Below are 18,592 nucleotides of genomic sequence, written 5' to 3' on the forward strand. Positions count from 1 at the left end.
TGACAAAAATGAGACACACAGAAAGACACAAAATTACACAAACTGATACAAAATTACACAAATGACAAAAAACTGCACAAAATGAGACACAAACTGATGCAAAATGATCCAAAACAGAATAAAATGACAAAAAATGACACAAAATTATGCAAGAACACGGAAAAGTGACACAAAGGAGACACAAATGACACAAAATGAACAACAGGGACAAAAATAAGACACAAAATGACAAGAAAGTTGCAAAATGAGACAAACAAGACAACAAACCACAAAAGTGAGACTCAGAAAGACACAAATTGATGCAAAATGATGAGTGATCGTGTAACAAACTTCCTGCTTCATAATAAAACGTCCTCACCTGAAACTCTGACAGAAAACTTCTAAAACACTGCAGACTGTGTAGTACTGCTTCACTACTGCAGGATCTCTGCCAGCATTACTTCCTAGTAACACACTCAGTTTATCCTCATGTCTGGAGGAACCATTTTCTGATTGGCTGCTTCAGTCCTGTAGTAAAGAAAACGGCCACTAGATGGAGCGCCTCAACAATCATCTGAAAACAGCTCCGTTCATGACCAGAAGATCCAAGGTTTAGCTGCTTTATCAGGTTTTCAGGTACGTTTAAAGGTTTTTAGGGGTTCTTTTATACAGGCTTTCTGGTATTTCCCCAGAATTACAACAGAGTTACTTTGAGGTTTTTAGGTATTTTCTTCAGGCATCCTTCTATTTTCTTCAGGTTTTTAGGTATTTTCTTCAGGCATCCTTCTATTTTCTTCAGGTTTTTATGTATTTTCTTCAGGCTTCCTTGTATTTTCTTCAGGTTTTTAGGTATTTTCTTCAGGCTTCCTTGTATTTTCTTTAAGGTTTTTATGTATTTTCCTCAGTCTTCCTTGTATTTTCTTCAGGTTTTTAGGTATTTTCCTCAGTCTTCCTTGTATTTTCTGACCTGGATGCGGTTTCTGTTGTTGCAGCGTGTCTGAGATGTGCTGATCTGCTCTTTTAGAATCTGCAGACACACTTTAGACTGATTAACTGTCAGCTTGTTTTATTTTGCTGCAGCAGCTTTCTTTCTCTCTGCTGACATCTGCTGGTAAAAATAAACTCTTCCTGGGAAACAGCTGATTTACAGGAAACAGGTCCACTAATGCCCAGAGGATTCAAGGCTTCAAGCATATTCTTAAGGATTTTAGGTATTATCTGAGGGGTTTGTGTGTGATTTTAAGGTTTTCAGGTGCTTTCTCAAGGTTTTATGTATTTTCAAAATGGGTTTTTTAGGTATTTTCCGAGGGTTTTATGTATTATTTTAAGGTTTTTAGGTGTTTTCTTAAAGTTCTTATGTATTTTCTTGAAAATTTTAGGTACTCTCTTCAACTTTTTAGATGTTTTCTTCAGGTTTTGAGGATCTTTGTGTAAAATTCCTCATTAAAAACATGTCCTGTCTCCACCTTTTATCTGCAACCAGTCAGTTTCATTCTTACAGGAATCTGTCTGGTGGTTTCCTGTAAATCATGTGACTAGCTCTACCCCTGACATCATTCCTCTCTTAAAGGATGAAAACTACTTTCACTTTTACTCCTAGTCCTGCAGCAGTCCAGCCATGGCTGTTCTCAGAGATCTGCTGCTCTTCTACTGTCTGCTCTGGAGGACCACAGGTCAGTTCACACATTCAGCCTCTTCTAGTCTTTTCTGGAACCAAAACAAATGGCTCTCCATGGTAACAGATGCTATGGAGCCAGATCGCCATGGCAACAGATGCTATGGAGCCAGATCGCCATGGCAACGGATGCTATAGAGCAGGGACGGATCCAGAGAAAAATGAATAGTGTGGCAAATATATACATATATATATATATATATATATATATATATATATATATATATATGTATATATATATATGTCACAGGCCAAATTAGAATCCAGGCAGATTTTAAATCCGTCTAGGCAGAATTAGGATTTTGATTTCGCAGGCGAAATCAAAATCCTAATTCTGCCTAGACGGATTTAAAATCTGCCTGGATTCTAATTTGGCCTGTGACATATATACATAGATGCTGTATTGAAGGACTCTGCTTGTGTTTCCAGGACAGCTGGACGTGGTGGTAGGACCAGAGGAGGACGCTGTGCTGCAGTGTCAGAGTCCGGCTGAGGGGAAGATCTCGGTGCTGAAGTGGAGCCGACCCAACAGGAACTCTGACGGCTACGTCTACTTCTACCGGAACAACCGCTGCTTCCACAGCTACCAGCATCCTCGCTTCCACGGCCGAGTGGAGCTGAGACGACCGGACATGAAGAATGGAGACGCAACCCTGATCCTGAGGAACGTCACTGAGCAGGACGCCGGGATCTACGAGTGTTACACGTCTGTGAAGAACCTGGAAAGAAGCAAGAGGTCCTCAGTGGAGACGAGTCAGTTCATCAACCTGACGGTCACCGGTGAGTCCAGCATCTAGAAGGCTCACAACATTCACAAACATAAAAACCTGTCCAACATGACATGAAAAACACCTAAAAGCTTCTCAAAGTCATTCCAGACTCATCCAAAATGACTTTAAATTTCTCAAAAGTGACTCCAGACTTGTCCAAAACGAGGAAAAAGGAGTAAAAAATGACAATGCTATTTTTTAAAAAGGGTTGAGATTCTAAAAAACTGTCCAAAATTACTTAGAAATCTTTCAAAATGACTCCAAAACTACAAAAAAACTAAAACATGGTGTTTCAATGATGAACAGTTGTCCAAAATTACTCAAAAATAGTCAAAAAGATTCACAAAATTACAAAAATCTGCCCAAAAACCTGGAACAAAATGACAAAAATATGTCAAAATTGGCTCAGAAAATGTTTTTAAAAAATGATTGAGACTACTAAAAAAACACAGTCCCAACAGACTTTGTCCAAAAATATTTTAAAAAGTGTAAAAAGCAAACAATTATCCAAAATGACTCAAAAATACTAAAAAGAAATCTCACAAAAATACAAAAACCCGTCCAACATGACTATAAAAACTGGAACAAAAATTATCATTATTTATAAGAAACGGCTCATTTCCCCACAAAACATTTCCAAAAAGACAAATAAATAAATCTGTCAAATGAATCAAATAATCCAAAATGACTCAAAAAAATGGGTCAAAAATGATTGAAACAAAAACATGATGAGATTACTAAAAATCTGTCCAAAAAGATGCTTAAAAAATAAACAATTGTTTAATTTCACTTAAAAAAGTCAAAATGACTTTAAATTTGCTAAAAATTGCATTTTCAAAAACAACTCAAAATTTAAGTTTGTTTCTACAAAACTAAACCAAATTTATCCAAAATGATTCAATATGTCTAAAACTGATTTAATTTTGGCTGAAGTGATGAAATCATGGCTAACGAATTAAAATTTGTCGAAAATGACTCAAACATTGTCATAAATAATAAACTTTCTAAAATATTTGTCCAGAAACACATCAACAACAACACAGGATATGTCCATAAATGGCTCAAATCCGTCCAAAACTACTTTAAATTCTGACCAAGAAATGATAAAAACGTGTTGAAAGATTTCTTATAACTGACCAGAATGACTTAAAATTGGTCTAAAATAAAACTATAAAAGTGTCAGAAACAGATCCTCTAGACCAGCGGCGTCAACACAAAAAGAGGAACAATACGACAAAGAATAGGCATAAAAACACAATAAGGACAAAAAGGAAACACAAAACGACAAAAGCAGAAACCAAACTACAAAAACATGAGGCAAACGACAAAAGCCAGACAAAAAACCCCACAAAAAACACAAAAACAAGACAAAATATTACAAAACTGAGACACAAAAAGGCCAAAAATTCGACAAACGACATGCAAGAAACAAAATGCCTAAAATGTTGACAAAATAATGAAACACAAAATGACAAAAATATTAAACAAATGACGAAAGTCAGACAACAAAACAACAAAAAAGACAAAACATTCCAAAAACGAGAAATTAAACAACAAAAAATTGAAAAAACGAGACACAAAAAGACAAAACTGAGACACAAAGCAGCAAAAATGAAAAACAAAACGACAAAAACACAAGACTAATGACAACAATTTGACAAATAAGCCGCAAAACGAGAAACAACAATGAGCAATCTCGCATTTTACTTTCTGATCAAACAACTTGTCATGGTTTTAAACCCTCTGGAGGGCTGGTTTTTGACCTTGTGGAGGGCCGGTTTTGGGCCATGGGCCACATGTCGGACACCCCGGGTCTAAACGAGGATCTGGCTGAACTCAGGTGTTCACGTCTGTTTTCTGCTCTTCAGGTGAAACACGTCAAACTGCAGAGAAGCTGGAGTTCATCGTAGAAGAACCTGAAGGAAACCCTCAGGATGCAGTAACCGTGGGAACCAGTGTCCCCCTGGTCGCTGTTGTTGTTGTTGTTGTTGTTGCTGTTGTTGCTTTTGTTTGTGTTCTAGGATTTGTGAGTCTCTGGAAAGTAAAAAGACGTAAACAACAGAGTGTTAAAAATCATTCAGACTCAGAGGAAGAGTCCATGTTTCCTGAAAAAACGTAAATAATCAGGGCTGACCATGAAAAAATAGGAAAAAGCAGCTGAAAATATAATGTCAATAAAACATCTATGGCACGTGACCCTCTGGAGGCCCGTGGTCCAAAAGTGGTCCTCCAGAGGGTCCAATCCGGTCCTCAAAGTGTAAAAATTACAGAGAAGACATTAACTGCAGATTGTAAAGTAGTAAAACTATAAATTTAAAATCATTTCTAGAACATGACAAGTTGTTTGATCACAAAGTAAAATACTAGATTGTTTCTTTGTTCTTTTGTCGTTGTGTCTTCTGTTTGTAATATTTTGTCTGTTTTTGTTGTTTTGCATTTCCTCTTTGTCTCGTTTGTGTTTTCTTGTTTATTGTTTTGTTGTTTTGTTCATTTTCTTGTTATTTTTTTGTCTAGTTTTGTCCATTTTTCTGTGCTTTTTAATTTTTTTGCCATATTTTCTGTCTCTTTTTTTGTTTTGGCCATTTGTCTCATTTTTGTAATATTTTGTCTTGTTTTTGCTGTTTTTTGTCTTTTATTTTCTCATGTTTTGTCATTTTGTTTCTCATTTTTGTCGTTTTGTTTCTCGTTTTGTTGTTTTGTGTTTCCTCTTTGTCTTGCTTGTGTTTTTTTGGTCATTTTTTTGTCGCTTTGTAACTTTTTTGTTGTTTTGTTTTTGTTGTCCTTTTGTCTTTTTTGTCAGATTTTTGTCATTTTAATGAGAAAGTAAAATACTTTATAGTCTACAGCTTCTATGAAATCTGTCTGTGAAACTATGCACTTTCTTATCTATCCCATACATGGATTTTATTTTATTGCACTTATTTATTCATCATCTTATCATCATAGTCAATGTTCACTTGGATGTTTTAGTGGGAAATAAATCCAGCAGTTGTTTTATGAAGCGATAAAACGCCGTCATGCTAACTTTGTATTCTGCCTGTGAGCTTTAACTTGAATCCTTTCACACATTTATTTTGCATGAGGTTCAAAACGTGTCCAGAAAGACAACAAGAAAGTTTAATTAATCAGAAAATTATTATTAGTAAAAAACACGACCACAAGAATCTGGAAATCTTTCAAGATGACTCAAAACTGGTAGAAAAGGATTCAAAGTTTGGTCCAAAATGTCCCAAAACGTCTTAAAAATGATTCCAAATTGGTCCACAGTGACCAAGAAAGTTCCTAAAATGATGCAAATTTTACTACAGCTGCTGTACTTTTCCCTCAGAAAGATTCCTGTCTGCACTGAAAAATGCACCTTCTGCTTAAATGAACACTGTGACACTGTGAAGACCAACAACATGAATGTATGAATAAAATAAGCTCCATGATCATGAATGTGTTGGTGTGTGTGGTTCTTTAACACAAATGAAACAAATCAGACATCAGGAATAAACTGATCCAGAAGGACTCAGAAGAAGCTGAAGAAACAGCAGGATGGTTGGAGGTCGTAAAGAGTTGTTCAGAGTGATTAAAAATGACAAAATAAATGTTCAAATATTTCCTAGAATGGCTCAGAAATGTATTGACATACCTCAAAAAATGTTCAAAATGAGTCAGAATTTGTCCAAAATGACTCAAAAATTTCATAAAGCAATTCAATACAGGTCCTGAAAAACTCAAAATGTGCCTTAAAGGCTGAAAAATGTCTGAAAATATCTCAACTATCATCTGAATCGACTGACAAATGATTGTGCCCAGAATCATTTAAAATGTATTAAGGTTTGTCTGAATCACTCAGAAATTGTGCTAAAAGTCACTAAAATGTGCAAAAAACATTTTGGTATAGTTCAGAAATTTACTAAATAATTTTCAAATTGACTGGAAAAATGGCTAAAAATGCTTTAAAATCATTTTAAATCATCTAAATGGCTCTAAAATGTTGTGAAATGCTCAAACCTTTTCCTAAAATGCTCAGAAATGTGTTCAAACAGCTCAACCATCGTCTGAATCCCTTAAAAAATTACTTAAAAGAATCGGAATCCGTCTGAATAACTCAGAAATTGTCAAATCAATGATCAACATGTGCAAAAATTTTCAAAAATTGTCGGAAAAAAAATTAAAAACCCTTTTAAGTGTCAAGCTCAAAAAACAAAAACAAGACGAAACATTCCAAAAATCAGACACAAAATGACAAAAAGTGAGACAAACGACGTGAAATGAAACAAAAACCAGAGGAAAAATTAGACAGAAATTACAAAGTGACAAAAAAATGGGGACAAACGAGACAAAAAGGAAACAAAACGACAAAAACCAGAAACAAACAACAGAAGTCAGATAAAAATGATAAAAAGCATCAAAAACATGTTAAAATATTACAAGAACAAGACATAAAATGACTAAAAATGAGACAAATGACACAAAACAAAACAAAGAAGATGAGAAATTAAACGAAAAAGTTACAAACTGACCAAAAAATGGACAAAAATGAGAAACAAAACAACAAATCAGACAAAAAAAAATGGACAAAATATTACAAAAATGAGACACAAAAGAACAACAGAAAAAAGAACAATCTAGTATTTTACTTTCTGATTCAAACAACTTGTCATGGTCTAGAAATGATTTTAAATCTATAGTTTTACTAATTTACAATCTGCAGTTAATGTCTTCTCTGTAATTTTTACACTTTGAGGACCGGATTGGACCCTCTGGAGGACCACTTTTGGACCACGGGCCTCATGTTGGACACCCCTGATCTAGATTTTTGAACAGAATTCTGGTGTTTCTTCTCAGAGGTCAGGAGTGGAATCAGTCGGTGATTTCATGTAACTGAGAATCCCTGAATGATGAAATCTGCTCTCTACGGTTTCTGTTTGAATTTTCTTTTGCTTTCATGTTGAGACTGAAAGTTCAGCAGCAGGTCGAACTGTTCCAACACATTTTCACTTTTGGTTCTGGACTTTCAAAGTGACTCAAAACGTTTTTCAAAGTAAATTAAAAATGTTTGAAAATGACATAAAAAAAGAAAGAAAGAAAACATCCAAAGAGACTTGGAAACTTCACAAAATGACCCAATAATGGCCCAGAATTATTCAAGATCGGCCCAAAATTACTCAGAAATATTTTTGCTGTAATTCAAAACTCTTTAAAAAAATAAATAGAAACTGAACATTAGTGTTGTTAATGCTATTTCTGAAGATAATTAAGATAATAATGCTAATGCTCGGATAGCAGTACCTGCAAAAGACTCATTTTGTCAAAAAACACTAAGTCCATGATGTTGGGTTTTCAGCACAAAAACTGCAGTAAATATCAATGTTCTTAATGCTAATGTTAGTGCTAATGCTAAGTCAGCAGTACCTGCAAAAATTGTTATGTTCAATTATATATTAAAAAGAGCAAAACACTAAGATAGTCCACGAACAAAACAAACAAAAAGCAACAGAAAAGCAGCAGAAGGAAAAACTAATGACAGAAAAAGCACAAAAAGCAGTTTGCTGATGTGAATCTGAGGTAAAACAGACATTTAGGACAGAAAATGCAGGTTTGTGGGAAAAAGAAACAGCAAAATCTGAAGGCCCAGATTTTTATTTTAAGACTTTTTTGATCATCAGCCAAACATGAACCCTACAATCACAGAGAAACTAACCAAACATGAACCCTACAATCACAGGGAAACTAGCCAAACATGAACCCTACAATCACAGGGAAACTAGCCAAACATGAACCCTACAATCACAGGAAACTAGCCAAACATGAACCCTACAATCACAGGGAAACTAGTCAAACATGAACCCTACAATCACAGAGAAACTAGCCAAACATGAACCCTACAATCACAGGGAAACTAGTCAAACATGAACCCTACAATCACAAGAAACTAGCCAAACATGAACCCTACAATCACAGAGAAACTAGCCAAACATGAGCCCTACAATCACAGGGAAACTAGCCAAACATGAACATTACAATCACAGGGAAACTAGCCAAACATGAACCCTACAATCACAGGGAAACTAGCCAAACATGAATCCTACAATCACAGAGAAACTAGCCAAACATGAACCCTACAATCACAGGAAACTAGCCAAACATGAACCCTACAATCACAGAGAAACTAGCCAAACATGAACCCTACAATCACAGAGAAACTAACCAAACATGAACCCTACAATCACAGAGAAACTAACCAAACATGAACCCGACAATCACAGAGAAACTAACCAAACATGAGCCCTACAAACACAGGGAAACTGGTCAAACATGAGCCCTACAATCACAGGGAAACTAGCCAAACATGAACCCTACAATCACAGAGAAACTAACCAAACATGAACCCTACAATCACAGAGAAACTAACCAAACATGAACCCTACAATCACAGGGAAACTAGCCAAACATGAACCCTACAATCACAGGAAACTAGCCAAACATGAACCCTACAATCACAGAGAAACTAGCCAAACATGAACCCTACAATCACAGGAAACTAGCCAAACATGAACCCTACAATCACAGGGAAACTAGTCAAACATGAACCCTACAATCACAGAGAAACTAGCCAAACATGAACCCTACAATCACAAGAAACTAGCCAAACATGAACCCTACAATCACAGAGAAACTAGCCAAACATGAACCCTACAATCACAGGGAAACTAGCCAAACATGAACATTACAATCACAGGGAAACTAGCCAAACATGAACCCTACAATCACAGGGAAACTAGCCAAACATGAATCCTACAATCACAGAGAAACTAGCCAAACATGAACCCTACAATCACAGGAAACTAGCCAAACATGAATCCTACAATCACAGGGAAACTAGCCAAACATGAATCCTACAATCACAGAGAAACTAGCCAAACATGAACCCTACAATCACAGGAAACTAGCCAAACATGAGCCCTACAATCACAGAGAAACTAGCCAAACATGAACCCTACAATCACAGGGAAACTAGCCAAACATGAACCCTACAATCACAGGAAACTAGCCAAACATGAACCCTACAATCACAGGGAAACTAGCCAAACATGAACCCTACAATCACAGGAAACTAGCCAAACATGAACCCTACAATCACAGGGAAACTAGTCAAACATGAACCCTACAATCACAGAGAAACTAGCCAAACATGAACAGATTTGTTTTTTATTTATTAAATACTATAAACTAAGTCCTGTGGCCTCTATTTACAGAAGTGTGTGTGTGTGTGTGTGACTTTCTGTCACTTATGATGCCACAAGTGACAGAAAGTCATTTGTCTGTGTGAACATTCATATCTCCCATTACAACAAGTGGTGTGTTACAGTCCTGAATGGCTGACAGCAACAAGTCCAGTTCAACTACAGAGTTTCCTAGTTGACATCCTAGAGGACGGTACATGACAACAACAGATGCAGTGACACTGATTGCATGGTATTTAAGACCTCCTCTGGTTATGTGGGAGAAGATGGAGTCAGAGAGCAGCTGGTGGTCAGTGTTTTCTGGATGGATGCAGCTTTCACTCAGGGCTAGCAGCTGAACATCTGAAGAATTAATCAGTGTCTGGGTTAATTCTGCTTCTGCTGTTGATGACGAACAACTCAAATGTAACTGGTCATTATTCGTCAGAAACAGGAAAGAAGACGACCACAAAGCTGCTTGATTCTCAGAATAATACAACTCTGCAGATAAAACCACAGCAGCAGCTTCCTTCTGTTGGTTCCAGTGAGGTGTGATGTGAAACTGGCCTGTTTTCTCTGAACAGTGTGGTCTGTTTTGGCTGGTGAGTTTATATATAGATCAGTATTAAGTCTTTCTGTGTTCAGACCAGTTTTAAACTCGGTCCTTCTGCTCTTTCACATCGTCTTACCATCACATTTTTACACAAAAGTGCTGATGTCTAGTTTGTCTATTGAAAAAAAACAAACAACAAAAACAGTTAAATGAAACAAACATAACACAACAGAGTGAAATTCTTCCTGCAAGACGACTGTCAGGGTAAGAAAAACCCCACAGATTGCATTAGATACTGTTGTGTGTTACTATTCAGGTATTTGACACTCCTGTTTGTTAATGTTCAGGTTTTTTACATTTTTGTTTGCTAATATTCAGGTTTTTTACATTTTTGTTCGTTAATATCCACATTTTTGTGTCAGGGTTAGTGTACTGTGCCTGCTCTCTGGTTCAGACCTCCAGGACCGTGACCGTGTGAGCTTGCCAAACATGAACCCAGCAGGCGTGTCATCTGGTTCCTTTGTGATCCTAACAGGCTGTAATCTGCTCAGTCCTGGTCTGCCCCAGTCTTCCATCTCCTCCATGGATGCTTTCTCTGAGGACGATTCCACAGAGAATCCTGCCCATTACCGAGCAGGTAGATGCCTCCCTGTTGTTTCAGAGTGGGCCAACGGTGCCTCTGTTAGTCCTGAGTCAGTCGATGCCATCCCTGTTGTTCCCAAGCAGGCCAACACCACCTCCATAGGTTCTGAGAAGGTCAACACCACTGTCTGAGGGTTCCACCACTGCTGGCCTTCCAAGGGTCCCCGTCGTATCCATCACCGGCCTCCCAAAGGGTTACACCTCCGCTGCCATGGGCCGCAGTCTGACCTTGTGGAAGACAACAACCTTTGGCCCTGCCTGCCTGACCTGCCCCTGGGGCATCCACTAGAATAATCCCACCTGCCCTGCCAGTATGACCAGCCTCTGGGTCGCCCCATCTGCCTGCCCCTGGAGTCCCCCTCCTCATCTGGGATTCTCCACCAGCACCCTGACCGGCCAAGCTGTGCACCAGGAGGAGCATGTAGGGGAGGAAGGGTAGTGTCAGAACCCCATCCTTCCTGTCTTCTCCTCTCTTTTTATATGTTGTTCTATTATCGCATGTTAGTGTCACAGTTTTGGACACTTCTGTGAATTATTATCCAGGTTTTCAACACTTATTTACATTTAAGTTCAGATTATTGATGACAGACTTCTTCCAGAACCACTAAAACCCAGCTGGATCTGTGTTTCTGAGCTGTGAATAAAGCTACCAGTGTCCTCTATCGGTCGTCTCTACAACTGTTGGACTCTTGTTCTGCAGCTGAACCACCATGGAGACAAAGAAGAGCAGCTGTACCTCTGCTCTTTGATCGGCCTCCACCGTCTTTGAAGACCATCTGTCCATAAGTGACGTCTTCTCTTCCTTTCACTGCCGAGTAGACTGCAGCTGGATCGCTCTCTGTAAAGTCAGATAGATCCAGATCACTGCAGGTTCTACAGCTGATACCAGAACAGAACCAAGACACACAATGATCCTCTTCATAGAGGCTGGAATGGAAAACCAGGTTAGAACTGCAGACACAAGCGTCACCAACAACAAGTACAGTTCACATTTTGGATTTTTTTATCTTTTTAACACCTCTGCTGCTGAACAGGATGGAAACTCTGACCTCACAGCTGCTAGATTTAGTCAACAGCTTCATGTATGGATGAGTCAACAGGTGTCAGGAAACGTTTTGTTCATTGATATCTAGGTTTTTGACATTTCTATTACTTAATACATAGGTTTTTTGACACCTTTGCTCATCAGTAACCAGATTTTCCACACTTTTGTTAAGATCCAGGTTTTTCACACTTTTGTCCATTAATATTGAGGGTTTTTTTGACACTTTTGTGTATTATTATTCAGGTTTTTCACACTTTTGTGTATTAATATTCAGGTTTTTGACACTTTTGTTCATTAGTAACCTGTTTTTTGATACTTTTGTTTCTCAATATGCAGGTTTTTCACACTTTTGTCTGTTAAGATCCAGGTTTTTAATACCTTTGTTCATTAATATTGAGGTTTTTTTTTTAAAACAATTTCGTTCACTAATATTCAGGTTTTTGACACTTCATCATAAATATTCATGTTATTGACATCTTTTCTATGTTGGACTGTGACTGAACCAGTTACGTTTGTGTTCGGTAACCTGTTCACGTCTGGCTCTTTTTCCACTACCGACACTCAACTACTCTCTTGTGTTTCAGTTTGGGTTCCCAGCTGCTCGTACCAACTCAGATCCACATTCCCCAATCCCACCATCTGACCCCTCAGCTCACCGGCAATACTACCAGGTTGGACAGCTTCCCCTTCCGAACACCCTCAACCACAGCACCTGCCCTTCCACTCGGACCACCGGCCTTTGCACCGGACTCCGTGCCCGTCCATTTGAACCACCTGTCCTTCCACCAGACCACCTGCCACACTCCACCCCTCCAGCTGCCACAACCTCCCAGTCTGCCCCGTCTCAGTGGTATCCTCTCAGTTGACTCACCACTTGATTGTTGAGCCCGTTTGTGTTACAGTTACCAAAAATTCTAGTCAATTCTAGCAAAGCCAAATTGCTTTCTTGTTTCAGGTAATTTTGTATTTTTTGTATATTGTTTGCTTCCTGCCTAAATCTTACTTTACGTGGGTCGTTTGTTCATTCAGTCGTTTTTTTAAAATTGACTTTTGTCGTTCCAGTCCCCCCTCCTGCTAGTAGGAGCTCTAGTCTGTTCTGTTACCTTCTGAATCAGTGTTTCTGGTTGTAGTTCTGCCATCCATGTTTGTAGTTCTGTTTTGGAGAAAACTAAAAATATTCTTTTTGCCTCCACTTTGTGTCGTGTCTCTTTCCTCGCCTTTGAGCCTCTGACTGGGGGATTTGTAACACTTTGTTCATTAATATCCATATTTTTTGACACTGTTACGGCTCCTCCTCTATGCTTGTGTGTGTGTGCGTGTACCTGTGTTTTCTACTAACTAACAAAGTTCAACTAAGTCGAGGCACGCAAGCAGGGCTGGTTACAGCAACAAGCTACCGAGCTTCAGGCTTGCCGGCTACTTATGCTGGTCCACGCAGGCACTGCATTGGCTGGCTTCAGTTCAGTCAGCTGTTCTCAATCAAACTGGCACAGGTGAGGAGGATCAGCGGCAGCGGCAACCTGAGAGCGTATAGAGAGCATATTCTTATGTTACTTCCCTTTCCCCTAAAATGAGCTGCGGTTGTAATAGACACCTTTGTCCATTAATATTGAGGTTTTTGACACTTTCATGCATTAGTGTCCAGGTGTTTTTATATTATTGCATGTCAGTATCACAGTTTTGGACACTTCTGTGAATTATTATCCAGGTTTTCAACACTTAATTGCATTTAAGTTCAGATTATTGATGACAGACTTCTTCCAGAACCACTAAAATCCAGCTGCAGCTGTGTTTCTGAGCTGTGAATAAAGCTACCAGTGTCCTCTATCGTCGTCTCTACAACTGTTGGACTCTTGTTCTGCAGCTGAACCACCATGGAGACAAAGAAGAGCAGCTGTACCTCTGGTCTTTGATCGGCCTCCACCGTCTTTGAAGACCATCTGTCCATAAGTGACGTCTTCTCTTCCTTTCACTGCCGAGTAGACTGCAGCTGGATCGCTCTCTGTAAAGTCAGATAGATCCAGATCACTGCAGGTTCTACAGCTGATACCAGAACAGAACCAAGACACACAATGATCCTCTTCATAGAGGCTGGAATGGAAAACCAGGTTAGAACTGCAGACACAAGTGTTACCAACAACAAGTACAGTTCACACTTTGACAGTTTTTATCTTTTTAACACCTCTGCTGCTGTACAGGATGGAAACACTGACCTCACAGCTGCTAGATTTAGTCAACAGCTTCAACCACAACATGAATGCATGCATGGGTTCACAGGTCAAGGTGTGAGGAAATCAGAAAATGATCAACTTTATCAAACTGAGACTGAGAATTTAAACACAGATATGGAGATAGATTCAATGTAAAATGTGCTGGTTAAAAGAAAAACTGGATTACACTGAAAGTTAACATATTTTAGATCAGCCTGCAGTGGAACACAAAGAGTTCTCATCAGAAACAGGAACCTTGACGACCACAGAGCTGCTGGTTTCCTTTAACAGACTCACCACAGGAGACACAACACACAGTCCAGCACACCAAGAACACACTGAAAATAAATCATCACATGTAGAAACTGTGTTCTGTTAAAGATGTGGAGGATTAAAGCTGCAATAAGTTTAAATCTTGGTGATCTGTGAGCAGAGACAACAAAGAAGAGGCTCTGAGGGGGAATTCCTACAACTACCAGAATGCTTTGCAGTCTGTTACTTCCTTAAACTCTCTTCTTTTAAAGAAAGTACAAACACACTCAGCACATAAAACTCTACCTCTGCTCCGTCTGATTGGCTGCTGTTGGTGATGTAATACTCTGATGTCACTGTATGTGATGTCATCTCCTCCAGCTTCTCCTCCATCAGCTGAAATCAACCAAAGAGACAGAATTTAATCTGTAAGAATCTTAATGAACATTTAATGGATGACATTGTTTTGAGTTTGTCTCACCTTTAGGTCTCCTGAGAACACGATGTCTCACCAGTAGAACCAGTAGAACCAGTAAAACCAGTAAAACCAGCAGAACCACAACACATGCAACATGCAGACCCACATGAAGACCATCAGCAGAGGAACCAGGAGTAGAGGTGGATGTAGGAGGAGAGGTGGATGTAGGAGGAGAGGTGGTGGTTGGTTTCCCTGAAGAGATAATTAATATTTATGATCACATAAATGTTGAAACCTGCTGAAGTCGATGCAGAAAACACCTGTCCTCACCTGTGACAGAGATCCAGCTGGATGGAGACTCTCCATGACTGCTGATGTTACACCTGTAGAGGCCTTCATCAGACCTGGAAACATGGAGGATGGTCATGTGACCTCCGGGCTCAGTCCTGATGAGGGAGCCATCTTTATAGAAAGCAGCTGGGAGGCGGGAGTCCTGCTTTGATTGACAGCTCAGAGTGAGGGGATCTCCCTCCATCACAGGGAGGACAGGACTCTGCAGGATCACTGATCCACCTCAACACAGAGACAAACTACAGCATTTCATCCATTCACACACAGCTTCATCAGCACTGACTGCACAGCTCATCTTACCAGAAACAGTGAGGTTGATGCTCTGACTGGCTGCTGCCTCCATGGACTCACACCAGTAAACTCCACTGTCAGACCAGACCATGTGACTGATGGTACAGCTGGAACCAGATGGTCTTCCCCATCCATCTCCACACTGACTTCTGGTTTTGCTGGTGGTGTTTCTCCTCAGAGTCCATCCAGCAGATCTGTCTTCATCCTCACAGCTCAGAGTCACAGAATCTCTTTTAAAAAACTGAGATCTGTTGGGACTCAGGTTCAGCTTCACCTGGTTTGTTCTGCAGCTCATCAGTGAGAGCAGAACTAAAGAGAAATCAGAGAATTCTTCAAATTAAAACTGGAGTGAATTGCTCACAAATTAAAATATTAGAAAACAGTCTGAGATTTGTCGTCTTCAACCCTCTGAACTCTCAGGAGCTGTATTGTTTTATCTTTTTTCCTTCTGTCTCATTTTTCTTCACTGTGGCTCATTTCTAATCTAAAGTCCTGCAGCTCCAGAACATCATGAAGAAGGAGAGAGAACTCAGAATGTCTTCAGCCAGTTAGAATGATGGAAACCAGGAAAACAAGGAGCAAAGTTTATTTTCCTTAATTATCATTTTCCAAAAAATAAAAAACAAGAAATGGAAAAAATAGAGGGTCCAAAAACTGCAGTTAATTAACTCCAGGAAGTAACTGAGATCAGTTCAATTAGTTTCCACTCGTCTGCTCTGTGGAAACATGACCTGCAGTTCAACAGAAAACGGAATTTTTGTGACTCGACTTTTGGTCACTACTAGCTTCTTTTGTTTTTTGGGGCTTTTTTTTACATAGCTTGACTGGAGTGAATGTTTTTTGTAATGTATTTTATTTAATGTTTATTTTATTTTAATAAGACAATGAAGTGATCTGGGTGAGGCTTTCAATGTCATGAAGGGTGATCAGTTCAAGGATCGTCTCAAAATCATCCTTTTGTTTTTCTGGTTTGGCTGAAAAATGGTGTTATTTTTGTAATTTTCAAACAAAGATAAAACACATTTTAAACCCACCAGCAGGTTTTGGTCTTCAGAGGGTTAAAGAGTAGAAATCTAGTTGTAGAAATGTGTGAAGCTATTCTGAACGTAAAAACTAAGTAATTTTTACTTGATTAAATGAACCAAACAGCCAATTCTTATTCAAAATGCAATTCAAAATATTCTACAAGCAGTCAAAATAAGATGTGGAAAAAATAGATTTTAAAACAAACACAAAACTGAACAAAACAAGAAGAACGGATGCAAAGTTAAGATGCTAAAGTATAATTAGCAAACACTAAATGACTCCCAGACTTCTTCCATCTGCAGTCATGATGGTCATGTAGGTACTTTGAAGATTAAAATCTGACTTCCCCACAAAACAGGAGGTCTGAGATCAGCTAGTTAATGTATAAAGCAGGAACAGTATAGACACATTTTATGGCTCTAAGTTCATCCCAGTCTGTTTCTTTGTGTCCACTTTCCTTGTTAATGGTTAAAGTTCCTCTGCAGACCTTTCATGTTTCCTCCTCCATCATCAGTAAAATCAAACAGATTCTCTACTTACAGAGCAGACATCGTACAGACGTTTCCTCCATTGTGCTACTGAGCTGTCTGAGGGATGGTTTTTATTTTAATGTGACTCCATGTAAAGCCCGCCCTCTTCCTCTCTGGTTGTTCTTCCTCTCTCACTAAGACAGGAGCAGATTCAAGCTTTTATTTTAAATAATGTAACAATATAAATCATGTTCTGATCCGTCACCATCAAATGAAATCCAGAATCAGCCTCAGAAAGTATTTACTTAGAAAGTTCTAATTTGGTTAATAGACATAAAAATGTAGATATAACTACAGTTTTACTAGAATCTGAGTTTTTTTTTTCTGTTTCAAAATATGTTTATTGTGAAACATGTCAGATAACAAGTCATTTAGTGTGACATTTACATGTTTCTTTTACAGAATGCTCGAACAGGAACAATAGACATGGGAAAAAAGTAATAATGGCAATAAGAAGGAAGTGATTGAAAAATAAATAAAGTTAAATAAAATTAAGTAGTGCTAAAAAATAGAAAATTTAAAGTAAGTCGGTAACTGTCAAACGTAACACTACAGTGACGGTAATGATAAGTTACCTAAAATATGTAATAATGATAAGGGTGACAAAAGATATTTAAAAAAACGGGGGGGGGGGGGGGGGGGGGAGTAAATAAAAAACAAGTAAGATGACACAGAACTATGACCCACCCACCCTAGGAGTGCTATGCTCAGGTTTCACAGTTGTCGGTCAAGATGTGAGACGAAGGGTTGCCAAATTTTTTCAAAGTCCCTGGGTCTGTCTTTGAGAATGAATCTAATTCTCTCCAGATTGAGAGTATCTGTCAGGTCTGAAAGCCAGTGTTTAAAGGAGGGTACCTCTTTCTTTTTCCAATACAGAAGAATCATTTTTTTGCAATCATGATGCCATATGCAAGGAGACGACAATGTGCTACAGTAAGTTTGAAAGATTTTTCTGAATTCCCGAAGATAATTAGGACAGGATCTGGTTCAATTTGGTATCCAAAAAACTGAAGATAAAAAACTAAATATTTCAAGCCAGAATTCTTGTAATCTAGGACAAAGGGCGGAGCTGTGTGACAGGGTAGCTTCCATGGATTTACATTTATCACACAGGGGTGACACTTCTGGGAATATTCTGTGAAGTTTAGTCTTAGAGTAGTGCAGCCTATGAAGTATTTTAAATTGCATTAAGCAGTGTCTGGCATTTATGGAACATTCATGGATGTATTCTAAACTATCTTCCCACACATTTTTAGGTATCTGGATAGCAAGTTATTTTTCCCACTCCGATTTTAAGCCCTCAACAGAAGGGAGGTTCAAGTTCAGTAAAGATTTGTATAGTTGATATATACGGTGATATGAGTTTGCAAGCCTTTTAATCAAGAGTTCTAGCTTGCTTGGTTGTGTCTTCTCAAAGGTAGGGAGGTGTGTTCTGACATAATCTCTGATCTGGAGGTATTTGAAGAATTGATTATTTGGCAGGTGAAATTTTTCGTGAAGTTGTTGGAAGGAAGCAAACGTCCCTTCAATGTACAGATCACCGATGTTACTGATCCCTGCTGTTTTCCAGATGTTAAAGGTCCCATCCAGTGTAGAGGGGATGAATGAGGGGTTTGCTGCTACAGGAAGGAGAGAG

The 18,592-nt window shown here is 38.6% G+C and overlaps 2 protein-coding genes across 5 annotated transcripts in view; one reads left to right on the forward strand and one right to left on the reverse strand.

The window, feature by feature from the left end:
• Positions 1-17,144, reverse strand: part of LOC127532610 (high affinity immunoglobulin epsilon receptor subunit alpha-like) — a 175,850-nt gene extending 158,706 nt beyond the window's left edge. Inside the window, exons 1-3 of one of the 2 annotated variants that reach the window (XM_051944580.1) lie at positions 16,967-17,141; positions 15,410-15,709; positions 15,089-15,331 (exon numbers count right to left, since the gene is read on the reverse strand). In XM_051944580.1, coding sequence (XP_051800540.1) covers positions 15,089-15,331; positions 15,410-15,709; positions 16,967-16,997 — 574 coding nt within the window. In that variant the 5' untranslated portion in view covers positions 16,998-17,141. Of the gene's footprint in view, positions 1-15,088; positions 15,332-15,409; positions 15,710-16,966 lie in introns of both variants that reach the window. The other variant, XM_051944579.1, reaches the window with a different exon arrangement.
• On the forward strand, positions 275-5,862 carry LOC127532616 (coxsackievirus and adenovirus receptor homolog). 3 transcript variants are annotated; one of them, XM_051944589.1, is made up of 4 exons: positions 278-820; positions 864-1,652; positions 2,084-2,434; positions 4,293-5,862. In XM_051944589.1, exons 2-4 carry the CDS (start codon positions 1,598-1,600, stop codon positions 4,541-4,543), a joined length of 657 nt encoding a protein of 218 aa, XP_051800549.1. In that variant the 5' UTR covers positions 278-820; positions 864-1,597; the 3' UTR covers positions 4,544-5,862. The 3 variants fall into 3 exon arrangements, 2 of the variants coding, with proteins under 2 accessions (XP_051800549.1, XP_051800550.1); XM_051944590.1 differs by having other exon boundaries at positions 278-615; positions 1,580-1,652; XR_007940144.1 differs by lacking the exon at positions 864-1,652 and having other exon boundaries at positions 275-615.
• Positions 17,145-18,592: the final 1,448 nt, after the last annotated feature.

The sequence above is a fragment of the Acanthochromis polyacanthus genome, chromosome 24 (assembly GCF_021347895.1).
Source record: "Acanthochromis polyacanthus isolate Apoly-LR-REF ecotype Palm Island chromosome 24, KAUST_Apoly_ChrSc, whole genome shotgun sequence".
Lineage (NCBI taxonomy): Eukaryota > Metazoa > Chordata > Actinopteri > Pomacentridae > Acanthochromis > Acanthochromis polyacanthus.

What these genes read in the sequence shown, in the direction of transcription:
- LOC127532616 (XM_051944589.1), top strand. Translation starts at nt 1,598, where the DNA reads ATGGCTGTTCTCAGAGATCTGCTGCTCTTCTACTGTCTGCTCTGGAGG. An exon ending in TCTGCTCTGGAGGACCACAG is followed by an intron (nt 1,653 to 2,083) that starts GTCAGTTCACAC and finishes TTGTGTTTCCAG; the next exon opens with GACAGCTGGACGTGGTGGTA. An exon ending in CATCAACCTGACGGTCACCG is followed by an intron (nt 2,435 to 4,292) that starts GTGAGTCCAGCA and finishes TCTGCTCTTCAG; the next exon opens with GTGAAACACGTCAAACTGCA.